This window comes from Corvus hawaiiensis, chromosome 8 (genome assembly GCF_020740725.1).
Source record: "Corvus hawaiiensis isolate bCorHaw1 chromosome 8, bCorHaw1.pri.cur, whole genome shotgun sequence".
Taxonomy (NCBI): Eukaryota; Metazoa; Chordata; class Aves; order Passeriformes; family Corvidae; genus Corvus; species Corvus hawaiiensis.
The window spans coordinates 21,089,642-21,112,655 of record NC_063220.1 but is presented as its reverse complement, the minus strand read 5'-3'; the positions used below and the strand labels follow the sequence as shown (position 1 = coordinate 21,112,655).

Below are 23,014 nucleotides of genomic sequence, written 5' to 3'. Positions count from 1 at the left end.
AGAAAACCCCAAAGGCGCGAGGAAAAAAAAAAAACCCCAAAACCCCAATGAAGCGAGGAAACTGTTAACCACAAGCAGTCCTTTCTTCAGTGAGTGCATGTTGGTTCCCAACAGCAGGCTGGAGTCAGTACATGCAAAAACTTACACACTATAATTCTTGGAGTCTGCAGGCATCAGCTACACCATCAGTCTAATCCTAAAGACTTGGAAAAGTCAGTGCAGATCTTGCAAGGAGCTGGACTATGTTTTAAGACAGACTTTTCTTACAGAAGTTCAGGTTTCAGCAGTGGGGCAGCATGGGTGGAGTATAACAGTGTTCTTGAACCAATGGCTCACTCAAACTGCATTTCTCTTATCCCACTTCCACTTTTCCAGAGGCTTTGACTCGTAAGAGTGATGACACATGAATCGGAGACTAAAAGGAGACTAAGTCATGCCGAACAAAATTTGTATAGAAAGATCACCTTTAACAACAAATTAGAAAGCTGATGTATTAAAGCCTCTTAACTTTTAAATGCAATGAGCTGACCTGCTCTTTACTTGTTCCAAATGGCAAAAAGTGTGGCATTTGAAGAACTGTTGCCTTTCATTGTAATGGTAGCTAACATGATGCCAACTTTGCAACACGCTTTAGCATGTTGAAGCGTCTCTAAAAATAACATTAATAGAGAAATTTAATTAACTTAACTCAGTGCTGAAAAAAATCCTAAAATCTGCCCTTGTAACAGATTCCGTTATTAAAAATAAGACAGAGCCCCACACAGTCACAGTATAATCCGTTTATTAACATACCTTGTGAGCCATTGGTGTTGATCCAGGGGACACGACAGCTTTGGCACTTGACTGATTTCAGAGGTACTCAGCCCTTAGTAGAAAGGGATTTTAATAGGACTTGGGTAGGCTACTACACAAACAAGTTTTTGATGTGGAAAATTAAGTATTTTTCCAAACAAGTGAAAATGCAGCCCGGGAGATGTGCATTGGTCCAGCTCACAGTGCCTTGTTCTGCAAGGAGCAGTCCCAACTTGGTTACCACCAGATTCTGTTCCCTCTAGCTGCAAGAAACTCCCAGTGAGTCTATCAAGATAGTGTTAAATACCACAGTGTAGTTCATCTCTCAAAAGCTTTCATCTGATTGCTGAATATACACATAAAAATCTGTCTTCAAGTGGTCGATGGATCACTGCAGCTCTTTTGGGGTGAAGACACTTCAGCATATAGGCTTCAGGAAAAAAGGAAGACAGACAAAAGGCAGACCTACCTCTGTTACCCCGACATAGCAAATACCCACTTTCCTGGTTCCTTACCTCCACTAATACCTTTGAGAAACAGATCTGTTATTTTCTGCTACAAGTTTACAGGGATTATAAGGATGATCGGCATCCTGTCCAGGTTAATTAACAGCTGCCTGATTAATTATAGCCTAGAACATAATTCATAGAAATCATCAGAACAGGGTTCAGCCACAAGAAAGTGATAAATCTTTAATTCAGCTTCAGCTGGCCAAAGTGTGGAGAGGTTCAATATAGTACCACTGCAGGTCAGGAAGACTCCAGTACAGGGGCAGCTTTTGGAGCACTAGGGCATTCTCTCAAAGAGGGATACCTGCAGCACTAAGAGCTGCTCCTTAGATGCTTACCATAGCCATGTCTCTACTGCTGTGAATGCTTCTAGCCAGTCGTAGGGATGTTCCCTTTCTCACACAACCATGATGTGCCACTCTGCTATGGAAAGTTCTCTCAGAGCATCTACCTGGCACAGTGCAGCCACCGAGCTGAGCTCTCAGCTCCTGGAAGCAGTGTACATGCATTAGCCTTATCCAATGAACTAATGCTGTGAAGGTGGATTGTCTCAGCCCTTCACATGTGTCAGCACAGGCAGAGCTCTACACAGCTCTCCAGGTGCTTCCTGCCCAGAGCTCCCCAGACAGACCTACAGCAATTGCTGTGAGCTCAGTGGGACTGGTGCACCTACCTGAGACACAGGGGGAACTAACCTCAGTGGGTTTTCATCCCCCTGTAGCAAGGCTGCCACCAGGACCACACTAGCAAGTTTAAAACTAGCTCCAGTGTACAGCACTGAAATCACTTACAGAATTCCCTACTATAGAAAATTGTAGTCAAATAATCAGCAGGGGATACAGCCTCCCCTGGCATATTGCATTCAGTTGTTTACGAAAGTTTAAAGATCCATCAGAAGGAGAAGACACAGAGATAGTCAGCATGTTATCAGACACCTAGACAGTCTGGGTTGAAGAGAGACAGAGAAGCCACAGTCTTAGAAAAGGAACTATCTCTAGAATAATGCATAACAGAGAATATAAAGCCAGGCCCCTTATTTCCTCTCGTGGCTGAGAACGCAAGGACAGATGGTACTCAATGAAAACAAAAGGCAATTAATTCAGGAACCATAAAAAGAAATCATGTGCTATGGAGAATAAAATTATAATGGTTTTCATTGCCAGAAAATACTGAGATTGAGAGCTTAGTTGGACTAAAACCAAGAAATTTAAACATTTATATGGAAGATGAAGGCTGGTTACATTAAAGTTAGAGATATAAACTCTTATACTTTAGGGAAAAAAAAAAAGAAAAAAGGATAGTGCACAGTGTTTGTACAACACCTAGAGGACCAAGTATTTGTACTTCCATTTTTAATGATGATAATAGTAATGCAAGTAATTAATTTAAATGGGCAAGAACAAAATTCCCCAAAAGGAATGTTGTTAAAACTTGCTCAGTACAACTCACACATACTATCTTTTGAAACGTCTGCTGCTGTCCAACATTATAAAATACAGTTCTAGGGTGATTGAGTGTTGTTCATCCAACCAGGCAGTTCCAGTAAGCCTCAGTGGCAAAGCATATGAGTTTGGTTTGGGCCACAGTCCCAGGTTAAACAGTGAAGAGCAACAGGCCAGGTTAATGTAGGAAAGTATTGACAGGCTTGCCTACAGCGCCAGTAAGGTATAAAACCAGGCAAAGGAGATTGGATACTTCCTTCCCTCCTCCCGGCTCATGCAGGACTTGCAGGGTGGTAATTACAAGAGTTCTCACAGCCTTCATAGTGATAAGATCTAAGAGAAAGAAATATTTTTAAATAGAACATGGGAATTTCAGAAGACAATGCCAGGCCTGCATCTCACTTGTGTTACATGGTAATTGATGCTAACTCCTGAATGGTCACCTGCTAAGTAGGTTTAGGGAAATAACCTCACAGTGTCATCCTTTGGGTGTTCCTATGCCTGTTGGGGTTATGGGTATAAACTGAAAGATCAAACCAGGTTAAACTAGAGATATGATAGCACCTAAGGCACAGCATTTGAGCTGCTGTAGCATGCTGGCTCAGGGGAGGTTGAAGGTGAAAGCCAAATCCCTCCATGTTTCCCAGACAGGTACTGCTCCTGCCAGTGTAGAACTTGGCATTTAATCCCCCACAAGATGAGAGGTCTGTGACATAATTGCCCTCGGTCTTCTTGGCATTTTAATTCCTGGGAGATAAGGAGCAGTCTGCAGCTTGCATTTTAGAGACTCTGCCAGCAGCCATAGGACAACACAGCCAGTGTGGAGCCAAGCACAGTGCTGCCAAGGGATCAGTCTGGCATTTTAAACAGGGTTATCAGCACAAACCTGCGCTGAAGACATTCAGCACCTCAAGAAGAGGCACAAATGGATCAGGTTTGTCTCAAAGGCCAGTTTGCAGGAGTCCTGACATTGCATATTTTAAAGATGCTGACAATTCTTTGTTAAAATAAAGTTTGCAAGCAGAATTTTAAAACAGTCCATTGCAACACTGGTAGCCCAGCTGTCCTATAACACCTGGAAAGGGTAAGTGAAACTGTTTAGTTTAGCCTTCACACACAAAAATCAGCCACCTAGTCAGGTCAGCACCTTTACATTAAGCTATTTTATAGAAGACAAATTAAAGGTTTGGGCAATCATTACTTCTTGAACCCAAGGCAATTTCTAGAACTCTGTCACACACATCACCACATGCAATATGACATTGCTAATCCACACACTGTGCTCTGCCTTTTGTTCTTGCATTGGTAATACGCAGATACTGAACATCTCAATGCCCTGAGTGCAGACCTTCCAGACTCTGCCTACCCAAAATATGCACATCTAGCACAAGTTCTATGTGTCCCATCCTGTATTAATCCTCCACATTCGAGCCCTTGGTTATACATCAAAGCTTTTTGCTCCTGCACAGACCTTTCTTCTCTCTGCCTTATCTGCACACAGTGAGAAGAAGCTGCACTGCACAACCGTTAAGGCACTTAGCCCTTCTGTCTACTTACATTTTTTTACCTACTCAAGAATAAAAAATTAACTTTAAAAAGTGCTTAAGGCATAAGAGGGAACACAATTCATTTGTTTGGAGGAGACAGAAGGAAGAAATTGTAGTATTCAATAAACCTTGCTTTGTCTCAGCATTATATCTGTCCAGGCTGAGAACTACAGCTTGATGACAGTGCTTGCATACCCTCAAGTTAAGCCAGTTTACTCTCACTGAGAGGAATGAAAAGAGAAACAGCACAAAGAAGACAAAAAAGGAGGCATAGCCCAGAGGTTTCAAGAATAGGACACACTTCAGGAAAACGGGAAGCTGCTTTGCAGGACACTTACTGTTTTTCACAAGGAATGAGTAATTTGCTTGAGGTGTATCTATGCCCCAGGAGTGATTCCATGTTTCATGGAAAACTCTGAACACAGAGATATTAAAGACTAGCAGCACAAACAAAGGGCAGCTAATAACTATGATGAATAAAGGGCCAATAGGAAGTCACCACAGTGCTGTTAAATCACGATTCAACACCTGAATGTTTGATATTAACATTACATTTGGATTTAAAGAAAAATAACATGTCTATTCAGCCACTTGAGGTCACATTTTTAAGTTCTTGTTAGTAATCTTGGCGGCAAGAAAGCTACTGCCTCTCACACCAACAACTGATTCTAGAAGACGTTATTTTAAGGAAACAAAAAAAGCCCAACCACACACACAAACTACTATAGCAAAAAAGCAGCAATGAAACCATAGCATCTGGCAGCTGGAAGTGTGTGACAGAGGATTACAGCAGGGGGGACAAGCATCTCTCAGTACAGGCAGACACTTGAAAGGGATCGTATGGAAGCAGACCTACTATTCAGAAGAGAAAAGGTTCCCCCTAGAGACATAACAGGGAAGCTAAAAAACCCAACTCTTGGCCTGTTCCTCAACTCAGGTCAAATCTTCTGATTCCTGGAATTGAAGAGAGCTGTTACGAAAAAATATCTGAAGATTTCCACTATGCCAGCACCTGGGGCCATATTCCAAGCATCTCACCTCTCCTTGCAGCATGTTCCAGCTGTCCAAACATACAACCAGGAATAGATTTGCAGCAGTAGGTCTCTCTCTACTTCTACCATTTCTGTGTGCCAGGGCAAAGGAATAAGTTTGATTGCATTACAGGATTCAGATATTTAGAGCAATGCATACTTATCAGTGTTACCACTGTGCACCTGCTTTCTCTGCTTACGGATTACAGACTAAAGCGAAACCAAAGACTTTAAAGAATCAGTCATAACTCTTTTCCTTTCAGTTCTACATTAAAGTCTTTTGCCAGTGTCCAATGACAAAATGAATCTCCATCAGTCACAGACCACAAGCCTCAGCCTTCTGCTGCTGCAGGGCAAAAGGACCATATGCTGAAATTCCTAGAGTTCAGTCATTTTCATTTTAGCTTGGTCACTTTCTTGATCCAGGGTACGAATTTGCTGACCTTTGTGTATACACCAGGTGAATCTTTCCGACCACAGCCATACCCCCAGGAAGTGATGCCCAAAATGATCCAGCGTCCATTTGATCTCTGACACATGAGTGGCCCTCCACTGTCACCCTGACAGCTGTCCACCCGTTTATCTTCAGAGAGGTTCCCAGCACAAATCATGCGGTTGGTGAACTTCCGCCCATAACGGGCCTCACAGTCTTCCCGTGGGAGAAGGGGCACCACCCCCTGCAGCAGGGTTCTTGAATAGGACTTTCCTGGAACAAAACAGACCAGCCAGACTCATTCAGGTACAGACAACAGTAGCAACCTGGTGCAACAGTGTTCCCTACAAAAACAAACACTTATACATTTCATGTCAAATCTGCAGCACAGAAATAGGCTGAGCTCAGCATCTCTGAACCACAAGAACTTCAGAAAACAGTGATGCCAAGCCAGACCACAAAAAAAGAGCTGTAAGATCAAAGATGTGGGGAAGATGGTTGTAGAAAAAGGTTAGATCAAAGGATGAGTCTTGCTCCTGGTTCTGCCAACAAGTAACTTGAACCTTGCTCAAATTTATTTCACCTCTCCAAACCTCCATTTCCTCCTCAGTAATTCAAGGACAGTGTTTTCTCAAGAGAATAAATGCAGTAGTACCTGTTAAGTGCTCAGAGAAGTTTTAGAAGATGTTTCAAAGGCATTCAAATATTATTCAAAGGGAGTTCACTTTATCTTTGGCCAGATTTGTGTCTATTTGATCAAATTTCTTTATTACCCCAGGGTTGCTCAGAACATAAGGCTAATGTGCTATATTAGAGGATGACCTTTCTGTGCCCAAGATTTATCTAAGTTCACAAGGTAGTAGGTAAGTGCTCCTCATTGAGAAAGCTGGGTTTGGTGCGTGGGAAGGATTCTTTCCACTAAGCTCCAGTACAGCTTAAGGTAGTTACATGGCTAAGTTGCTCCTTGATCCATCCCAAACATCCTGAAGTGACATGTGCAACTGGCACAACTGATTCCAAAGGCAAATATGTACTTGCAGTTAAACAGCTGGGGAAACAGCTGAGAAGGATGGGCAAGTCCAAAATCAACAATAGAGCTCCTGGGGATTTTGGCAGGAAGTATTTCTAAATATATGGCTTTTCTCCAGTCATAGCAGCCTCAGAAAGGCCTCCCTCCTCCCTTTTACCTAGGAAACTTCACAGCGATGTGCTCAGACAGGACAGGTCCAGGCTGTCTTGAATCCAGGGAAGAAACCAGACTCAGAGCCCATCTGGGCTTGCAGAAATACACAGGGAGATCAAGCAAGGTAGTCTGAGAGAGATTTCCCTCTCAGAGGGCTCCTTCCACCTCTAAGCCCTCACTTCACTATAACAGTATCATGAAGAAGGCAGGAAGTCATGGAAACATGGGTGCCTCCCATGGGCTTGGTATAGTGGCTCTGCACATGCTGCTCCCTTAGGGGTCTGCTGTGGGAAACATGTAGAAATGGGAAGAAAGAGAGGACCGTGGCCAGATGGCAACATTTGTCTCTCCCACAGTTTCAGAGGGATGCTGTGGAAACCAAAGCTTTCACCAATATTGAGCTGACTTAATAAGCCTCAAAATCAGAAGAAAACACAACAGCACAAAACCCACCTCATCTCCCCATTCCTTAGCACCATGCGCTGGCACAGACAATAGGAGCAGTGAAAACATAGCCTTGAGTTGACATAAATTAATGGCCCATATAGGCTTCTGAAGCCAAACTTCCTCACCCCTCTTGCCCCTCAAAGCCCCACCACTCACCTGTGTCTCCCCAGCCGGAGATGATGCAGGCTTGCCTGTTGATGTCAGACCTCTCTCTCCTGTCGGGCAGGCAGACGGGCAGAACATGGTGATTGAAGGAGAGACAGTGCCCTTCTCTGCCCCGCATCCGGACCAGGGCTATGTCATTATCATTGCTGCCAGCCCAGTAGTTCCTGTGGAGGACAATCCGCTCCACGGGCAGCTCCCTCTCAAACTCATCCTTCACGCCTGTGTGGTAATCGCCCACCCGCAGGAGGTAGCGCCGCACATCAACACCAAACCTGGAGAAAAACAGACTCAAGATCTTGATATTCCTACCAAGAGGGAAGCAGACACACAAGTCTCAGTTGCTATGAGACTGAACTACCTCCTCACACCACAGTGCCAGCTGCAGGACTGTGGGACCTCTTTAGCATATATGATCACACCAGCTGTTGCAGATTTGGTGTCCCAAATCAGTATCTACCATGCACAGGACTTTTTTCCTATAAAAATGATTACTATAAGTTGCAACAGGCTTGTGAACTGACCTGTTCACAGTTCCTTAAAGCACTTAAGAATGGCAAAATGCTGGTTCCCTTTAAGCTGTACAGCCTCAGAGTTAAGAGGCCAGGTGTAAGCAGGGAAGAAAAAAGCAAGTCTATATTGAGTCATCCCCATAAGCACTCCAAGATCACACACATCATAACCTTGGTTATGTTTTAGAAACTGCTCATGTGGTTCCACTGGGCTGGGAGGATAAACTTGTATGAGGTTATCTTGTTCATCACTGATGATCCCTCGGGGCTCCCCACTCCCAAACATACCTTTTGAAGCAGTGGGCTGCAGTCACCACCCAGCAGCTGCTGATCAGTGTTGCTCCACACAGCAGACGAGTATCTCGACGAAAACCCTTCAGCCGCAGTGAGGCCTGCCATGGCCAACTGCCTCTGAAGAAGAAATAGAGGAATAAGAGGTGTCACACACATGGGAGCCATGTCCCTCGTTTCCCGTCCACTCTGTCCTGTCTGGGCTCAGCTGGCTTGCATTCTTCCCTAGATAGCACACTGTCCAAACCAAGTTCAAAAATCACCAGTGAAAATGTGTTAATGTAGGCAGCATCTGCCAGGCTATTTCCAGAGCCCAGTGGAAAGCTGGAACCAGTCTGGCTCTCTCAGCAATTACAGGGTAGTACCTCAGAGACTTGTTTCCACCTATGATCCTTTTCTTGCGATGGTGAAGCAGGCGCATCCCACACACACCAGACTCTGGACCTGCATAGCAAAGTTAGAGCAGTTGGGTAGGGATCTTCACCTTATGCATCAGCACTGCTGTCACAGAGCCAAATACCATTCACCTTCTCTGAGGGCATTAATTCTCAAGGTAATCAACTGTGCTGTGTTGTGCATATGGAATTCATAGAAGATTTGATCCCATAGGTTTCCTTAATTTCACTGGAGCTGCTTACCTGCAGTCTCTATAGTCTTATGCCAGGAATGGGACTTATATCTATACTTCCTCAGTACTCTAAACCCCAAAGCTTGCTTATGGTTGCTGTTCTAAGGAAGAGTATAGTGGCTTGGCTGTAGGGAAGTTCTGCAGGCTCAAAGGCCTGACAGGGGTGGAGCTTCTTACACCAATCTGGAACACTCTGTGCTGCTAAGAAGATACAATGAAAACAAGAAAAAACTAGGAGGTGCAGGACAGGACATGCTTATTTTCTAGGTGAAGTTTCAGCCAAAGACAAGAATGACAGGGAGAAACCACAAAAGCATGCAGAGATCCTACAACCAGAGCTCCAGATTCCTGCATAGAAGAAATGGGCATGTCACCTGTTCTCCTGGTATCTTGGACCTTGTCTTCCATATAGTCACAGATCACCCCAGCATCCTCACTGTGCCAGCAGCTGCGAATCCTCGTGTCAGGCCTGGCACATTGCTCCAGGTTGTGCTCCATGCCACTGCATTCTACGTTGTCCAGATGGATGGGCCCATGGCCTTCACCAAAATAAGCCATTGCCCTGGCTTTTGCTGTACCACTGCAATTAGAGAGAGGGTGGCTAATCTGCAGTGAGCAGGAGGCAAGTGAACCTGAGGGACCAGCACATTTTACGAATAATATTTACATGTCACTCCACATACAGACAGCAGTACAGTGAGAAGAGCAGCCTACTCCCTCAAGCATATGTGGGTGTGCCAAAACGAAAACTAAGCCCCCAGAAACAAGTCTAGAAGTGCTCCCCCGAGAGCTGTTTCTATCTGTAAGATGCCCATACCACAGCTCCTACCTGAATCCCAGTTGCCTGCAAACCACTGCGGCATCTCTGTCTGTCCAGTCATCATCACAGACACTGCCCCACTGCCCATTCAGCAATACCTCAACCCGGCCCTCCTTGGTGCTTTCTCCATCCACCAGCCGCATGGGAGGCCCTGAAGGAGAAAACACATGTGCTGCTGCAAGCAAAAACACCAGAGGGGTCAGGTATCCAAAACTTGGGTTCTATAGAAAATGATGAATCCCAGACATCAGTAAGCTTAAAACAAGCAAAAAAAAAAAAAAAAAAAAAAAAAAGGGAAAAAGAAAAAAAGTGTGTCTATATGAGACATTTTACCTCTGTGCTGAATCAGAAGACTACATACATATTAATTTATTTAATACATACTGGAAATCATCAGTGGATCATATTCTGAAAGCTGAGTAAAGAGGAGAACAAGAACAGAAAGAAAGTTATTAACTCCTGAGCCAAGAGTTAGACATGCTTAAACATGCCTGGGAAAAAATCCATTGATTCTAAGCAAGAGAAGAGTTCTGCATCCAGGAAAAACAAAAATGTTGGATGCCAACTATTCCAATAAAAAATGTCTCACAAAGTGGAAAGTATCCTGTAGTAAGGAAAGGGGAGAGTATCAGGCATTGTATAAATGAGGAAATTACGCTAACATGAAATACTTTCACAATTTTAATTAGAAGTGTGCCATCCACGCAAGGGAGTGCAAACAACAACCCCTTGCATGTGAAGTCCTCTTGTCTTGGCGAGGTGTGGCACTAATGTAAACACACCAGTAAAAGGTCTAGGTAAAGGGTTCCCTTGAGCAATGGCACACTAAGGCAGCCACTGTCCCTCAGCCCCTCAGGTTTGTTTCAGAGACTGCCAATACAGCTCTCTCCAGTTTCAATTTATCTGCTGATCTGATAGTAGGTCTGGTGGAGCTACAGATTTGTGGCTGTGCCCCAATTCAGCCAGGGCTTATTCCTCCTCGAAAAGCAGACCCCTTGTTGAAACAGCACAGGGAAAACTCCCACATCTGCCAGAGCTTCCAAGGGAATAGACCAGAAGGTGAAACTTCCCCATTGTTCAGGGCAAGAGCAAGGTGAGTTACCCAGACTGCCATCCATGACCGTGTTGCTTTCTGGGGAACAGCGGACTCCCAGGTCCTCAGCATGGGAGCAGTCATGCTGCCCCCAGTTGCTGTGGGGACAGTCCAGGAGGGACAGCTCTGTCCCCACACATGCCACGTCATCCAGTAAGATGAAGCCTTGGCCAGCAGCATAATCCCCTTCAGAGGCCAGGAAAGCAGGACCACTAGAGGAAGGAAACAGAAAATAACATTAAAACTCCAAATGCCACACAGGGACCCAAGCTCATACCCAAAGAGAAACTCCCATTCTTAACTGTGGTACTGGTGGCCTCCTGACCTAAACCACTCAGTGGACACACAGGATGGCAACCAAGCACCTTCACATCTCACCAGCTTCTGTATTCAGGGAGGTCTGCTGAGACCAGTCCATTTTCTAGTGTCTGGACAAAGCCCCATTCAAAGGCACAGAGGGCCAGCAGAGGCTGCCTTGCAGATATGGCACCAGGTACATCAATTTGGGGAGGGGCTGGCAGAGGAGGCATCAAAAATGTCAACATTTGAGTAATTCTAGTTCTTTTTATAGGAAGCAGCTACCTGGAATTGAACTGCAGAAAGCTACAAACTTTTAGGCACTAAAAGAGATGACAAACACAGTATGTAGGTGAACTCATAGGGAAGAATTTCATTTAGTCTTTTTTTGTCTATAAAGTTGAAATTTTAGAAGGAGACCCTAATAATATTTTTTAAAATCCACAAAACCCCACTTTACTAGCTGAAAAACTACAGTATCCTGATTTTAAATCTTTCCCAAACTCCTGCCTGAAGGGATGACAGCTCAGCAATGGGCTGAAAATCCCTATTACTACTCTTTCTTTGCCCTGATGGTCTTTGTTCAACTACTGAAGCAGGTGATTCATATAGATGATGGAGCAGATAGGTGATATCCTTGCACTGACAGAGCAGAGGTGAGACCTGCAAATTTAAGGAGCATTAAAGAGAACTTTTTGACAATGCTGAGGGGTTCATAAAGATTGTATTAAGCCTGTTATCTGCTTTCGAAACAGGCTGAAGCAAGAGATAATAGACTTATTTTTGCCCCTTGAAAAGGATGTGGATACCTATTAATCTTTCCTTAATAAGTTGTATAATGGTAATAAGCCTTCTAACAAAGACAGCATTGAAGGATTAAGGTCCAGCCTATTCCAGTGAAGGGTGATGGAATCTAATCCTTGAAATTAGGAAGCACAGACACTACACACACTCTCAGTCCTACCTGAAGCCCAGCTGCCTGCAGACCACCTGGGCACCGAGGTCTGTCCAGCCATCATCGCACACTGTGCCCCAGTCTCCATTGTAATAAACTTCCACCCTGCCTTCGCCAGGGCTGCGGCCGCCAGCCAGCCGGACAGTGCCCTCTGCAAGGGGTGGGAGAAGGAAAGGGCAGCACTCAGCAGGGGAGAAAAGCAACAGCCTGTGCACCATTGCTAGGTCTCTGTACCACCCATGAATGAAAGAAACAAAAGACACAGATGTCTGTGGGTACTCAAGAAACAATGTTCATTGCTTCCAAACATGCCCATCTGTCAAGGGAGGATTCACTTCAGCCTTTCCACACCACCTAAGCAAAACTGCGGGAACACCATCAAGTCTGCCTCTGATCCATTCCCTTGCTCTCTGCCTCCACATCTGGCAGCCCTTGTGGGAGCCATGCATGGAAGCTGTGCAGGATCCTGGACCAGAGGGTTAGCTGCTGAGCAAGCCAAGTAATGTGAGGGTAAGACCGACTGCACCTGACTGGCAGAGTGGTACTTCTGTACCTGTGAAAGGGTCACAGGAGACCCCAGCGTCTTCAATGTGGTCACAGTTTTGCTGTCCCCAGTCGCTCTTCTTGCACTGATCAAGGGAGAGTTCATTCCCTGAGCACTGCACTTCATCCAGCAGGATTGGGCCAGATCCCTGCCCATAGTGAGCCCATGACAAGGCTTTTGGGGTCCCACTGTAAACATTACAGACATGTATGCTCAGTAAGAAAGGTCACAGTCTTATGTCCTCAGATTCTCTTGCACAGGGACTCTCCTATGTTGGGTCACTGTCCTCCCATAGATCATCTGTATTTTTGACACAGTGGAGTTGCCTACTGTTAATTGAAATATGTTATTGGAAAGTTTGTAATAAGCCCTTCCAACAAATAACAAAAATGTTACTACAACATGAACAGTTCAGACACACGGGGACTTCTGCAGACAATGATGTAACATCAGTCTCAGTTACAATCTCATAACAGGCAAAATTCCCAAAGATTGAGTGATCTCAAATTTGAATAATCTATTTGAAATAATCCTGTACTGATGTGATTTTCAAGAATGCTCAGTATACAACAGCTCCCATGTTAAGTACTGAATGGCACACAGGAGAATGAGGTGTTCTCACTTGCTTTCCTGTCTGAAGAGGGTAAGTGCAGCCAGTGAAACTGGAGGTGTTTAAACTTAACCAAGTAAGCAACTGCAGTTCACATATGGAAATCACCATGACAAGTTGTCACTGAGGCCAACAAGATTTGCATTAGGACATGTATGCAAAAATGATGAACAGGGGTAAACACAAACAATCCTTAGACAGGAGTGTGCCAAATATTTTTTACACAGCACAAACCCATAAAATTGACAGGAATGGGGTACAAAATCCCTTCATATGATGATTAGTCCAGAATTATGTTTTCCAGGGTTTCTGTATATCTCCTGTAGGAAGGGCTGGTAATATAGTGAAGGGACATGTTCTCACGTTCTTCATTCTGCCTACTTCTATTACTGTTGCATGACATACAGCAGGGAAATTACCTGAGTCCCAGCTGTCTACAGACTACTTCAGCATCCCGGTCATCCCACTGGTCGTCACAGATGGTTCCCCACTTGCCATCATGGTAAACCTCCACTCGCCCTTCAAAGCTCTCCTTCCCCCCAACTATACGCAGTGGGGCACCTACACCTGTGCTTCCAGAAAGGCAAAGAGAGCACACCAGAACAAGACAGAGACAAAGCACATCCAGCAGTTCAGGGTGTAGAACCATTCTCTAGCCAGAGGAGCTCTTGGGATGCTCTCTTACCACATCCTCCCCTCTAAACCCCCCATAAGCACCTGTGATTGCAGCCCCCAGAGTGAGGTACTGCTGATCCAGAGTACAGCTTTTTAACTGGCTGCTGTGGTGACCAGGGGTTTGCTGCCTGCAGACAAAAACCTGGCTTGATAAAAAGGGGATGTGACCATAAGCATCAGCCATCTTTCAGTGATTGAGATGTATACCCATTATGAGTATTTGGGATTGGGAAGAGATAGACAATTTTCCAATGGAAGGAAGAAAGTCACCTGCACAGCAGGTGAAAGAAGAACATTTTCCAGTTATTTTCTCTCCACAGCTTCACATTTTACATCTTATCAGCAACAGTGATGGAAGATGCAGGGAGCAAACTTCCCCTGGAGATTTACCTTCTGGAGGAACACAGGTTACCACAGCACTCCCCTGGTTACAAGCTCCTGACACAGCTTCCTGATAGGCACACTGCAGCAGGGCTTCCTCATCTCCATGGCAGTTTGCTGACTGCAGGTGCAGGGGAACAGGCCATGGTCCAGGATGACTCTTTTTCCCAGCTGTGCCGATCTCACTGGTACAGAGGATGCAACAGAGCAATGAAATGTCACAGCCAGCTTGACTTACAAGTTCCCTCAGTTGTTGTGACTCTCTAGTCCAGTTGTGACAATTTCACATCCCAGTGTGCCCAGCTGATTGGAAGTGCATAAAGGGGTGACCATTTACAGTCTAATGGGAAAGCACAAGCAAACACAGAACACTTCCTAACCCTTTCTTGTGCCTGCCTACTGCAGAGGAGTTGGTATAGTCAGAAATTGCACCCTTGTTTGAGAGCAATGAACAAACCCATTAACAGACTCAAACACCAAACTATCTGAATCACCTTCCTTCTCTGTGGACCTTATCTCCTTGCTATTTGGAAGTGTGAATATCCAAATCCCAGATACCCAAAGAGGGTTCATACTGCTAAAACTTCTGTTAGATCACTTAGTAACTCCAGCTGATGATCATAAAAAGGGAATTTGATCTCACAGCTCACTTTTCACAGCCTGGAGCATGAAGCAGAAATTATTCTTTAAAAAAATGCTAACTGGGTTGGATGTAGCCACAGAAAGAAAACAGTACAAAAGGACCCTGGTAAGTGGGAATTTAGCCCACAAAACAAACTCCTTTCCACCAGCCAACACACTGTGCCAGAGGGACTGTAACCACAGAGGCTGCTCTTTCAAAAGCCACACAAGCATGTAACTCTCACAACCAGACTGAGGTTCCCACCTGAGACCTAGTTGCCTGCAGACAACACTGGCATCCCAGTCAGTCCAGTGGTCAGCACAAATGGTACCCCAGAGTCCACTGAAGTACAGCTCCACACTACTGTCTTCAGCCAACCGCACAGCACCTTCCAAAAGAGGAAAGAAAATACCAACCAAAAACCAGCTGCTATCTGCTGATGAAGTTTTAGACCAGCAAGTCTAAAGAGCTGAACTGAACTTGGCTTCTTTCATCTCTGTTTTGCCTGTGCTGGCACTAAAGTGATGTGCATGAAGGAGTGTGGGATGTGGCACCTTCCCAGTCCCAACAATGGCTGCTTGGGAGGATGGTTGGTGTTACACTCTTTTCAAATCCATGGTAACACCAGCAGGAAATTTGGCTTCTGCCACAGCTCCAGGATTCTCCTTCTGGGGATGATTGTACATGCTATCTTGAAACGGTGTATGAAAATGGCAGGCTATCTAATTACACCTGACACTCCACTGATCTATTTCCATCAACCATTTCACCTGCATGACTCTGTTGCTACAGTGAGATGTTCAGTAACAGCAGATGAATCCTCTCTAATTTCTCTAAGATAAACAAGTGCCAGTGTTTAGCCCTTTCAGTTCCCACCCCACGAAAAATATCTACCACTGTTTAGAAAGCACATCTCCTCGTTCAGTTATGTACTTGTAGAAGGACACTCCTGTCTGTAGTACCTCAGTGCAGGCACACAACACCACTACACTTATATCCTTCCCTTTAATGAAGCCATCTTTGAAAGTACATCCACTGGGAAGGGAAAAGACTGTCAATTCATTGATTAAACTGGTGCTTCAACTGTTCTGCAAAATGCAGGAAAAGCAAGGAAAGTCAGCAGACAGGACATTTCCAAGAATGCTGCACAGCAGCCAGTGCATTGAGAGAGCTCAGCTCCTTGCTTGCCTCAAAGTAAGCAGCAGTCCTTGTGCCAGCACTGAGGAAGTTTAACACAAGCCTATGACCTGCCTTGCCACAGAAGATTTTTTTCTTGTTATATTTGAACTGCTACACTTACATGAGGAATGTTCTGATATGGACCCTAAAGGAGCAGAAGTGGGTTGTTTTCCACATAACTAAAAATGTTTTCAAAGTGGCATAAGTTAGCAGTAGAAAACAAAAGACATCTCCTTGTATGAGAATAAAACATCTATACAAGGCATTACAGCTACAGCAGCTTAAATCCACCCCCTACTATATACAGATGTTCTTCTTCCACACAGGCTAGCCTCTAGTACTAATTATTTCAACAATTTGGAACAGTCCTTGTACTGTGCATCTTTCACAGGGTGTTCCACCTGCCACTTGCAAGTCTGTGCAGCACACATTTCTGGCCTAAGCCCTGAGGCAGCGCAGCCATTACCTTGGTTACAGTCACAGTTGGCCCAGCCAATGGCCCCTGACACAAGCCGGTAGAAGCACCAGGGCGTCGTTCCCCCGTCGGGGTTCCTGCAGTAGTTGTGGTCCCCCAGGCCACGGTCTGGGTACTGCTGAACATAATCAGGGAACTCTGCCCAGTTGAGACACTCTGCCCCGGCCTCGGTGACCGCCAGCGAGCCATTGTAGTACCCGAGAGGTCCCACAGCACACACGCTGGGCGCTGGGCACAGGAAGGGAGTGTTAGCATCACCTAAGGCATCACACACTGAAGCTCAGACAACATGGGAGACACCAGCTGGTTATGTGAAACACCCCCTGTCTGCAGTCTCAACTGCTGCTTGCTTGATTCCAACTCTATCACTCTTCCAGGTGCTGCTCAAAGAATGTTCATAATACTCACTATCTAAACCACAAATTGATCTGAAGCAATGAACTGCCCCGACAGACCTTTGAAAAGCATTAACTTAGGGCCCAAACATCACAATTTGAGCTGATTCCCATTACTGTACATGCAATACATGTAGTCACTTTGGAGCAGCACTCTATAAAGCAGGAAGGTGGGAAATGACACTGCAGTTCATTGTATGTATGTTCCCTATACACATCAGCAGATCACCTGGCTTATCTGAACTTGGCCAATGTATTGGAAGGGAAAGGGAATTTATCTTGGTGAAAGTGCAGGTGCCAGTGTTTCAGTGCCCATGTGAAATATCCAGTGTAAAAATACCCAATAATTAATTTATGATGGTCCTTAACAAAAGAAGAAAACTCTCCATTCATGACCCTGAAATAACAAAGTGGGAAAATAACCCCAGGTTCTGTGGGCTTTTCAGAGTCCATAAGATGGGAAGAGTAGACAGAGAAAGGGACAACATTTATAGCTCTACTCACTAAGTAAACAAAATGAAGCCAACACTTTCAGAAAACCCTTCTGCACATGGGGCAAATAGCAAGGGTACAAAGAAACTTTGCTTCATGTCTTTTGCCTTCCAGCCACTGCCAAGCGCAGAGGGGTTAAGTGACAGCTGAAGGTTAAATGCAAGGTACAAAAATGAGAAGCAGTTGCCAATCGGTGTCTGGAAAACAAACCATATGCTCGGCATCAACTGGGACACGCAGAGGGGGTGTATGAGAATTCAGTAGTTATTACAGCAAAGAAAAGGTAAGCATGCAAAAAAGACCAATGCAGAGAAATAGATTAAAGGAAAAGAACATGTGGGAGGAGCAGGGAGCTGCAGGAGCATTCAACATGAAGAAACAGAAATAGTCTGTCCATGTTGGTGAAAGAGATAAACAGACACTGGGGCAAGAGAAAAGATTGAAGAAGTGATGGAAAGAAAGGAAGAAGGCCAAGTAGCAGAGGTTCATCATGCCTATGGTCTCAGATCACCACTGCAGGAAAGAATCTGCCCAATGACTGAATTAATAACTTCTTGTTCTTACCTGTACTCTGCAAATGGTTTTCGCTGGGCTTGGATCCCAGGAAAGCCTGGGAAAAGAAACAGAGCAAAAGCAGAGAGATGATTATCCAATGAAATAAACATGGGCATGTCCTAAAAGCAGCTCAGCTTTAGGCAAACACACCCCAGTAACCAGCCTCTTCCCTGGTCTCCCCATTGCTCCTCTTCAAATACAACCATAGCTCTATCCACTAACAGCTAAATGAATAATTACTGGCCCACAGAGATTTACCCTTGATCTAAGCACTACATTACAGGATTCTGCTTGTTTGTTTCCAACAGAGTTGGAAGTCTGAGTAAGATGCCTATGGAAAGAAAATCTAGAAGAAAATCATTATTATCAGTAAGAAAAATAACTACTCATTCTCTCTCTATTTATAGGGCAAGTCATCTATAGCCACAGCAGCAGAGTGACATGAGTGACAGGATGATGCCCCCAGAATACCTGTTAAAATGGTAATAAACATCCATGTATAAAGTGGGAAACATCCAGGGAAGAAAACCCAACATGGCTTTTTGAGGATTTTGTTTTTAATACTTGAAAATATGATCTGGCTTATGGTATTATTATCCAAATGGGGTTAAATAGCTAAAACCAAAAAATACCAAAGTCCTCAGAATTCTAGCATCCTGTCTGGCCCCAAAATTGCATTTCCTCTTATATGCAGTGGTTTTTGTGGTTGTAACTTGACTACAGACTTGAAAGATACAGATCTCCACTCAACACCACTACATGGTGTGCAAGCAAGTGCAAGAACCTTCACAGACCCAGAGTGAAAAGAAGAAACTGTACATGCTTCTGCTAGCTCCTTGTAGTTTAATTACTTTCTAAACATTTTCATGAACATTTCTAATACTTTTGTATGAACAAAGGGCTGTAATTCACAGAGCAGAGATGTGCAGCTAAAGAATACTAGCTATTAGTAATGATTGTGGTTTTCTTCAAAATGCAGTAATTTTGCCTCTCTCAGCTTCACCTCTCCATGGAAAAGGGGAAAAGTTAAATTTGGAACTAAAACAAATCCACTTCTGGAATAAGCAGAGATAATTCCCACAGAAACCTGACAAGAACAACACCTACTCATGTCAGATATCATTTTCAAATCAAGCTTATGAATATGTTCCAGCAGGTGCTGACAACCATGGCCAAGCTCCAGCTTTACCTTCCAGAAATCAGAATGGGATACTGCATATGGAAGATGAATTCCTGACATGGTTCAGAAGTAGCAGATCAGATCTCAGGTGCGTATGCACAAAGGGATGCACAGATAAACCCTTTTCAGCCAAAAATCTATCTGCATGTATCAGGCTGTTGCAAGCCCACATAATGGTTTCTGGACCAACAATGCTGAAGGACTTACCTGAAGATCTCAAAGCTCTTTGCAGAGAGTAGAAAGTAAGCTAAGCTGTACTTTTGTGACTGCACCACAATTCAGGTCCCTCAACCCCTAGCTTTTAGTGTACATCTGCAGACACACGTAAACCTGCCTGTGATAGAGGGATGGGTCAGATTAATAACACGATATATACGAGAGAGTGGACTCGCTCTTCTTGGAACTGGGCCATAAACAAAAGTACTGCAGTCCAAGTAATAAGCTTCTCTTCTAATGAAAGATTAGTTGCTGCCAGTTTCTGTAGCAGCTTCCAAAATTCCCCAACTCTGACCATCATCACCAATTACATTCAGTGCAAACAGCCTGTGCCACAGGCATTGCCCCAGGTCCATGCAGCTATAAATCATCTGTCCACAACAGCAAGAGAGACAATCAGCAAAGAACAGAAACAAAGGATCTCTCCAGCCAGGGTCACTGCAGTGCCTGAGAAACACTGCAAACCCAAGCCAAAGCATCTGCAAGCCCTTGTACAGCCTACTTTCCTGGTTTGTTTTTCTGAATTTCATATGCACAGTGATCTCTCCCTAAGTCCTCAGTCCTTCCCAGAGACCACAGCTGCCTAAATGCTCTAAAAAACTTACTCAAGTAATAACAAGACCCACTTATAGTGAGGATATTAAAAGAGCCATGTTACTTCTTACAAGCAGGTAGAAAAATAACCTTTTCTTACCTCCACGCATCTGAGACAGGATAGCAGACTTGAGAGCTCTACCAGGAGCCCGAGTATTTTGGAGATTTCCATCCCTCATGTACAAAGTGAGCAGAAGGTTCTTCAAGCATCACATTCTCGTTCAGCTGCCAGGCTCTGCTTTCCCACGCTAGCCGCTCCGCACCGGAGGGAGCGGGGTGCCTTTTCCATTTCTATGCAGGGAAAGGGATGCGAGGAAAGGGATCAAAGCTCCCAGCAGAATCTTAGGATTTCACTTTCTTGTTCCTCTCCCCATCTCTCCTCCTTGATTCTTCTCTTCAGAAAGGGGAAGAAGAAGGGAGAGAAATAAGAGAGCAGAACATGCCCCCGAATTTCTCTAGCCCACGCGAAGACGGGCGGAGGCGAGGACAGGCGGTGGAGCGCTCCTCATCCCGCTGTCCCCTCCTCTCCACAGCCTCCTCCGTGCTCCAGGTACGCGCTGCTCCCAGTGCCAGCCTCCGCCTCCCCGCCCCTTCTGCCCTGCGGCGGGGCCAGCCGCCCGCTCCTCTCCTGTCCTGCAATGCCTCCTTCCAGCAGCTGCCTCTTCCTCCTCTTCCCAAGGCACACAGGCTGCAGCACGACAAGGAGCTGGGGCTGTGTCCTATTGCAAAGCCCCCAGCAACAACTGGGAAAGGCAACGGCGTGTGCGCGCACATTTGCCAGAGATTAGACTTCTTGGAAGGAATCTGGACTTTATCCCCCCACCGCTGCCTCCTCGATTAGCAGCTTGCAGCTTCCCGAGGTCAGCTCTCCTCACATTCGAACCCAGGTAAATGCAACCCAGGAAACTTCATGTTAGGCAGCTTCCAGATCTCCCCCGGAAAACCCACAGGTGGCACAGCCCTCTCCAGTGTGCATTCCCAATTTTCAGCCCTGTATCTTGCCATCATGGGTACTGCCACCAGAGAACTTTGCCATCAAGTGTCTCCTTGACCTTGGCCTATATTTTCCCTCAATTGGCTAGGATGCTTTCCAGAGGGTTAATCATTATGGTAATACCATGAACAATCCCATCCCATGGAGGGTTTTAGTGTTTTCAGCTTGCTGCTCCTTCATATGAATTAGGGTTCAAGGCTACAAACTTTAAACACCATTAAAGCTAAGAAGGCAATCAGTTCATTTGATGCTGTTCAATCTTGGAAGTCTTTTTTTTACATGTTTCTTGTGCTGCTTCCCAGCTCAGTTTAATGGGCATTTCCTGTACTTCTATTCTGATTTTGGAGGGATTAACTCATGGTGTTCTACAGCATGAAACGTGAAGGTCACCTTAAGAAATGAGCTCACTTCTGGCCAAGTCTGCTGAGTAGCACTTCCAAAGACACCTTCAGCATAAAAACAAGGAACAGGCTGCTAAAAATCTACTGGCTTGACAAAAAGCCTCTTTTTTTTCCTTCCTTCACTTTTGCCCATTACTCACTTCATGTGACGGTTTTGTGTTGCCTCATTCTCAGTCACTCATCAAAGGCAAGGAAATTTCACTACATGCTGGATCTTTTACAGGAGTCGCTAAGTGGTAGAAAGGAGCTGTTCCTGTAGTGGATTTGGCCAAGAATTACACTCAGTTAATTAGGAGCAAATCTCCTATATCCTCATAGTGAGGGAGGCAGATGATCAGGGCAACAGAGGATGGAAATAGCTTAGATGCTACATCCCACTGTAATGCTCAGGCAGCACTAGCACAAAGGAGCAAAACAAAATAAAAATATGGGACTGTGCTAGAATTTAGAACCACTTACTCCAGTGAACACACAAGCAAAGGATATACTGGAAGCAGGAACACAAATTCTGTTAGCATTCAGAGAAATTAGCTCCTTAGTAGAGGTTGTTGATGCTCATTCAGAATTCCATCCCATGAGATGCTCACTGTTTAGGCCTCTGACACAGGGTTTAACACCTCTAGCAGAAGTCTGCACTGGATTTCTCTCACTTTACCTTCTGAGTTGCCTCCCTCTCAAGGCAAAGTTTTCCTAAATAAAGTGATTTAATAGATAAAGTAATTTTAAAGGAAGCACAGACCAGTGTACCAAAAGCAATAGAAGGCCAAGCCTGTATTCACTTTTTGGAAGAATGACAAACTGGAAATATATAGTGGGTTTTGCAGTTGTCTCCTCTGTGGTAGGTTCTCTTCTGGAACTATTTCCTTCTCACCAAGACTACCCTGTTTTTCTGGCACATGTAATGCCATTTCTTGAGAGAGGTGGATCTCAGATTCTCAAAAGCTTCTCATGACTACTCTCCCAAGGTGAAGAGGAAGACCAAAAGGGAATTATACCAATATAACTACAGTAGTTTAGACCAGTAATGTATCTACAGATAATGTAAAACTGAACTTTCCTGTATGGGCAAATTTGAAGTAGTTGTAACTATCTAAATCCACTGTTCAACATTAGTCACCTTCTCACCCTGATATATGCATAATTCTGTTACAGTACATCTATGATTCTCTACAGAGTCTGCCTTGATTTTGCCAGATTTTTCTGTATTGACCCTTCTGAACAACAAATCCCATCTTCTAAAATGTTCCTGGCTCTCTGGAATTCAGCCTATTTCTCCTGAACTGGCAGGATGACTATTCATCAAGACCAGATGAAATATTAATGCTACCTCCACAGTGAAAGCCTAAAAGGAGTAGTTAACAGCAATCGCAATCATACCCAGAGCTAGTATAATAGTCAAGCTATAAGCTACAGGAATAAGATCAAGGAATTCCAGCAGATTTGCTTAAATCCTGTAAATCCGACTTAGGAGGGTAGAACAGCTAGTCAGCTTTTGTTTAATTCTTTCCCCACCACGCAATCACATACAGGTCTTTGCAGCAATTTCTTAACCAGTGTGC

General features: G+C 44.6%; 1 protein-coding gene and 1 long non-coding RNA gene across 3 annotated transcripts in view; one reads left to right on the top strand and one right to left on the bottom strand.

Moving 5' to 3' along the window:
• The window catches only part of LOC125329589, a 30,583-nt gene that overhangs the window by 5,096 nt on the left and 2,473 nt on the right, over positions 1-23,014 (top strand). The window contains exons 3-4 of the long non-coding RNA XR_007205216.1: positions 18,478-18,552; positions 19,227-19,338. This is a non-coding gene — a long non-coding RNA (uncharacterized LOC125329589). The remainder of the gene's footprint in view (positions 1-18,477; positions 18,553-19,226; positions 19,339-23,014) is intronic.
• On the bottom strand, positions 765-20,856 carry LOC125329586 (neurotrypsin-like). Of its 2 annotated transcripts, none has more exons than XM_048311753.1 (15): positions 20,161-20,856; positions 18,080-18,125; positions 16,620-16,856; positions 15,239-15,362; positions 14,362-14,537; positions 13,716-13,872; positions 12,696-12,874; positions 12,152-12,293; positions 10,900-11,102; positions 9,807-9,948; positions 9,352-9,578; positions 8,715-8,793; positions 8,347-8,469; positions 7,541-7,821; positions 765-6,027 (listed from the first exon to the last, which is right to left on the bottom strand). In XM_048311753.1, the coding sequence occupies exons 1-15, from the start codon at positions 20,230-20,232 to the stop codon at positions 5,717-5,719; spliced, it is 2,499 nt and encodes an 832-aa protein (XP_048167710.1). In that variant the 5' UTR covers positions 20,233-20,856; the 3' UTR covers positions 765-5,716. The 2 variants fall into 2 exon arrangements, with proteins under 2 accessions (XP_048167710.1, XP_048167711.1); XM_048311754.1 differs by having other exon boundaries at positions 9,352-9,557; positions 13,716-13,863; positions 20,161-20,852.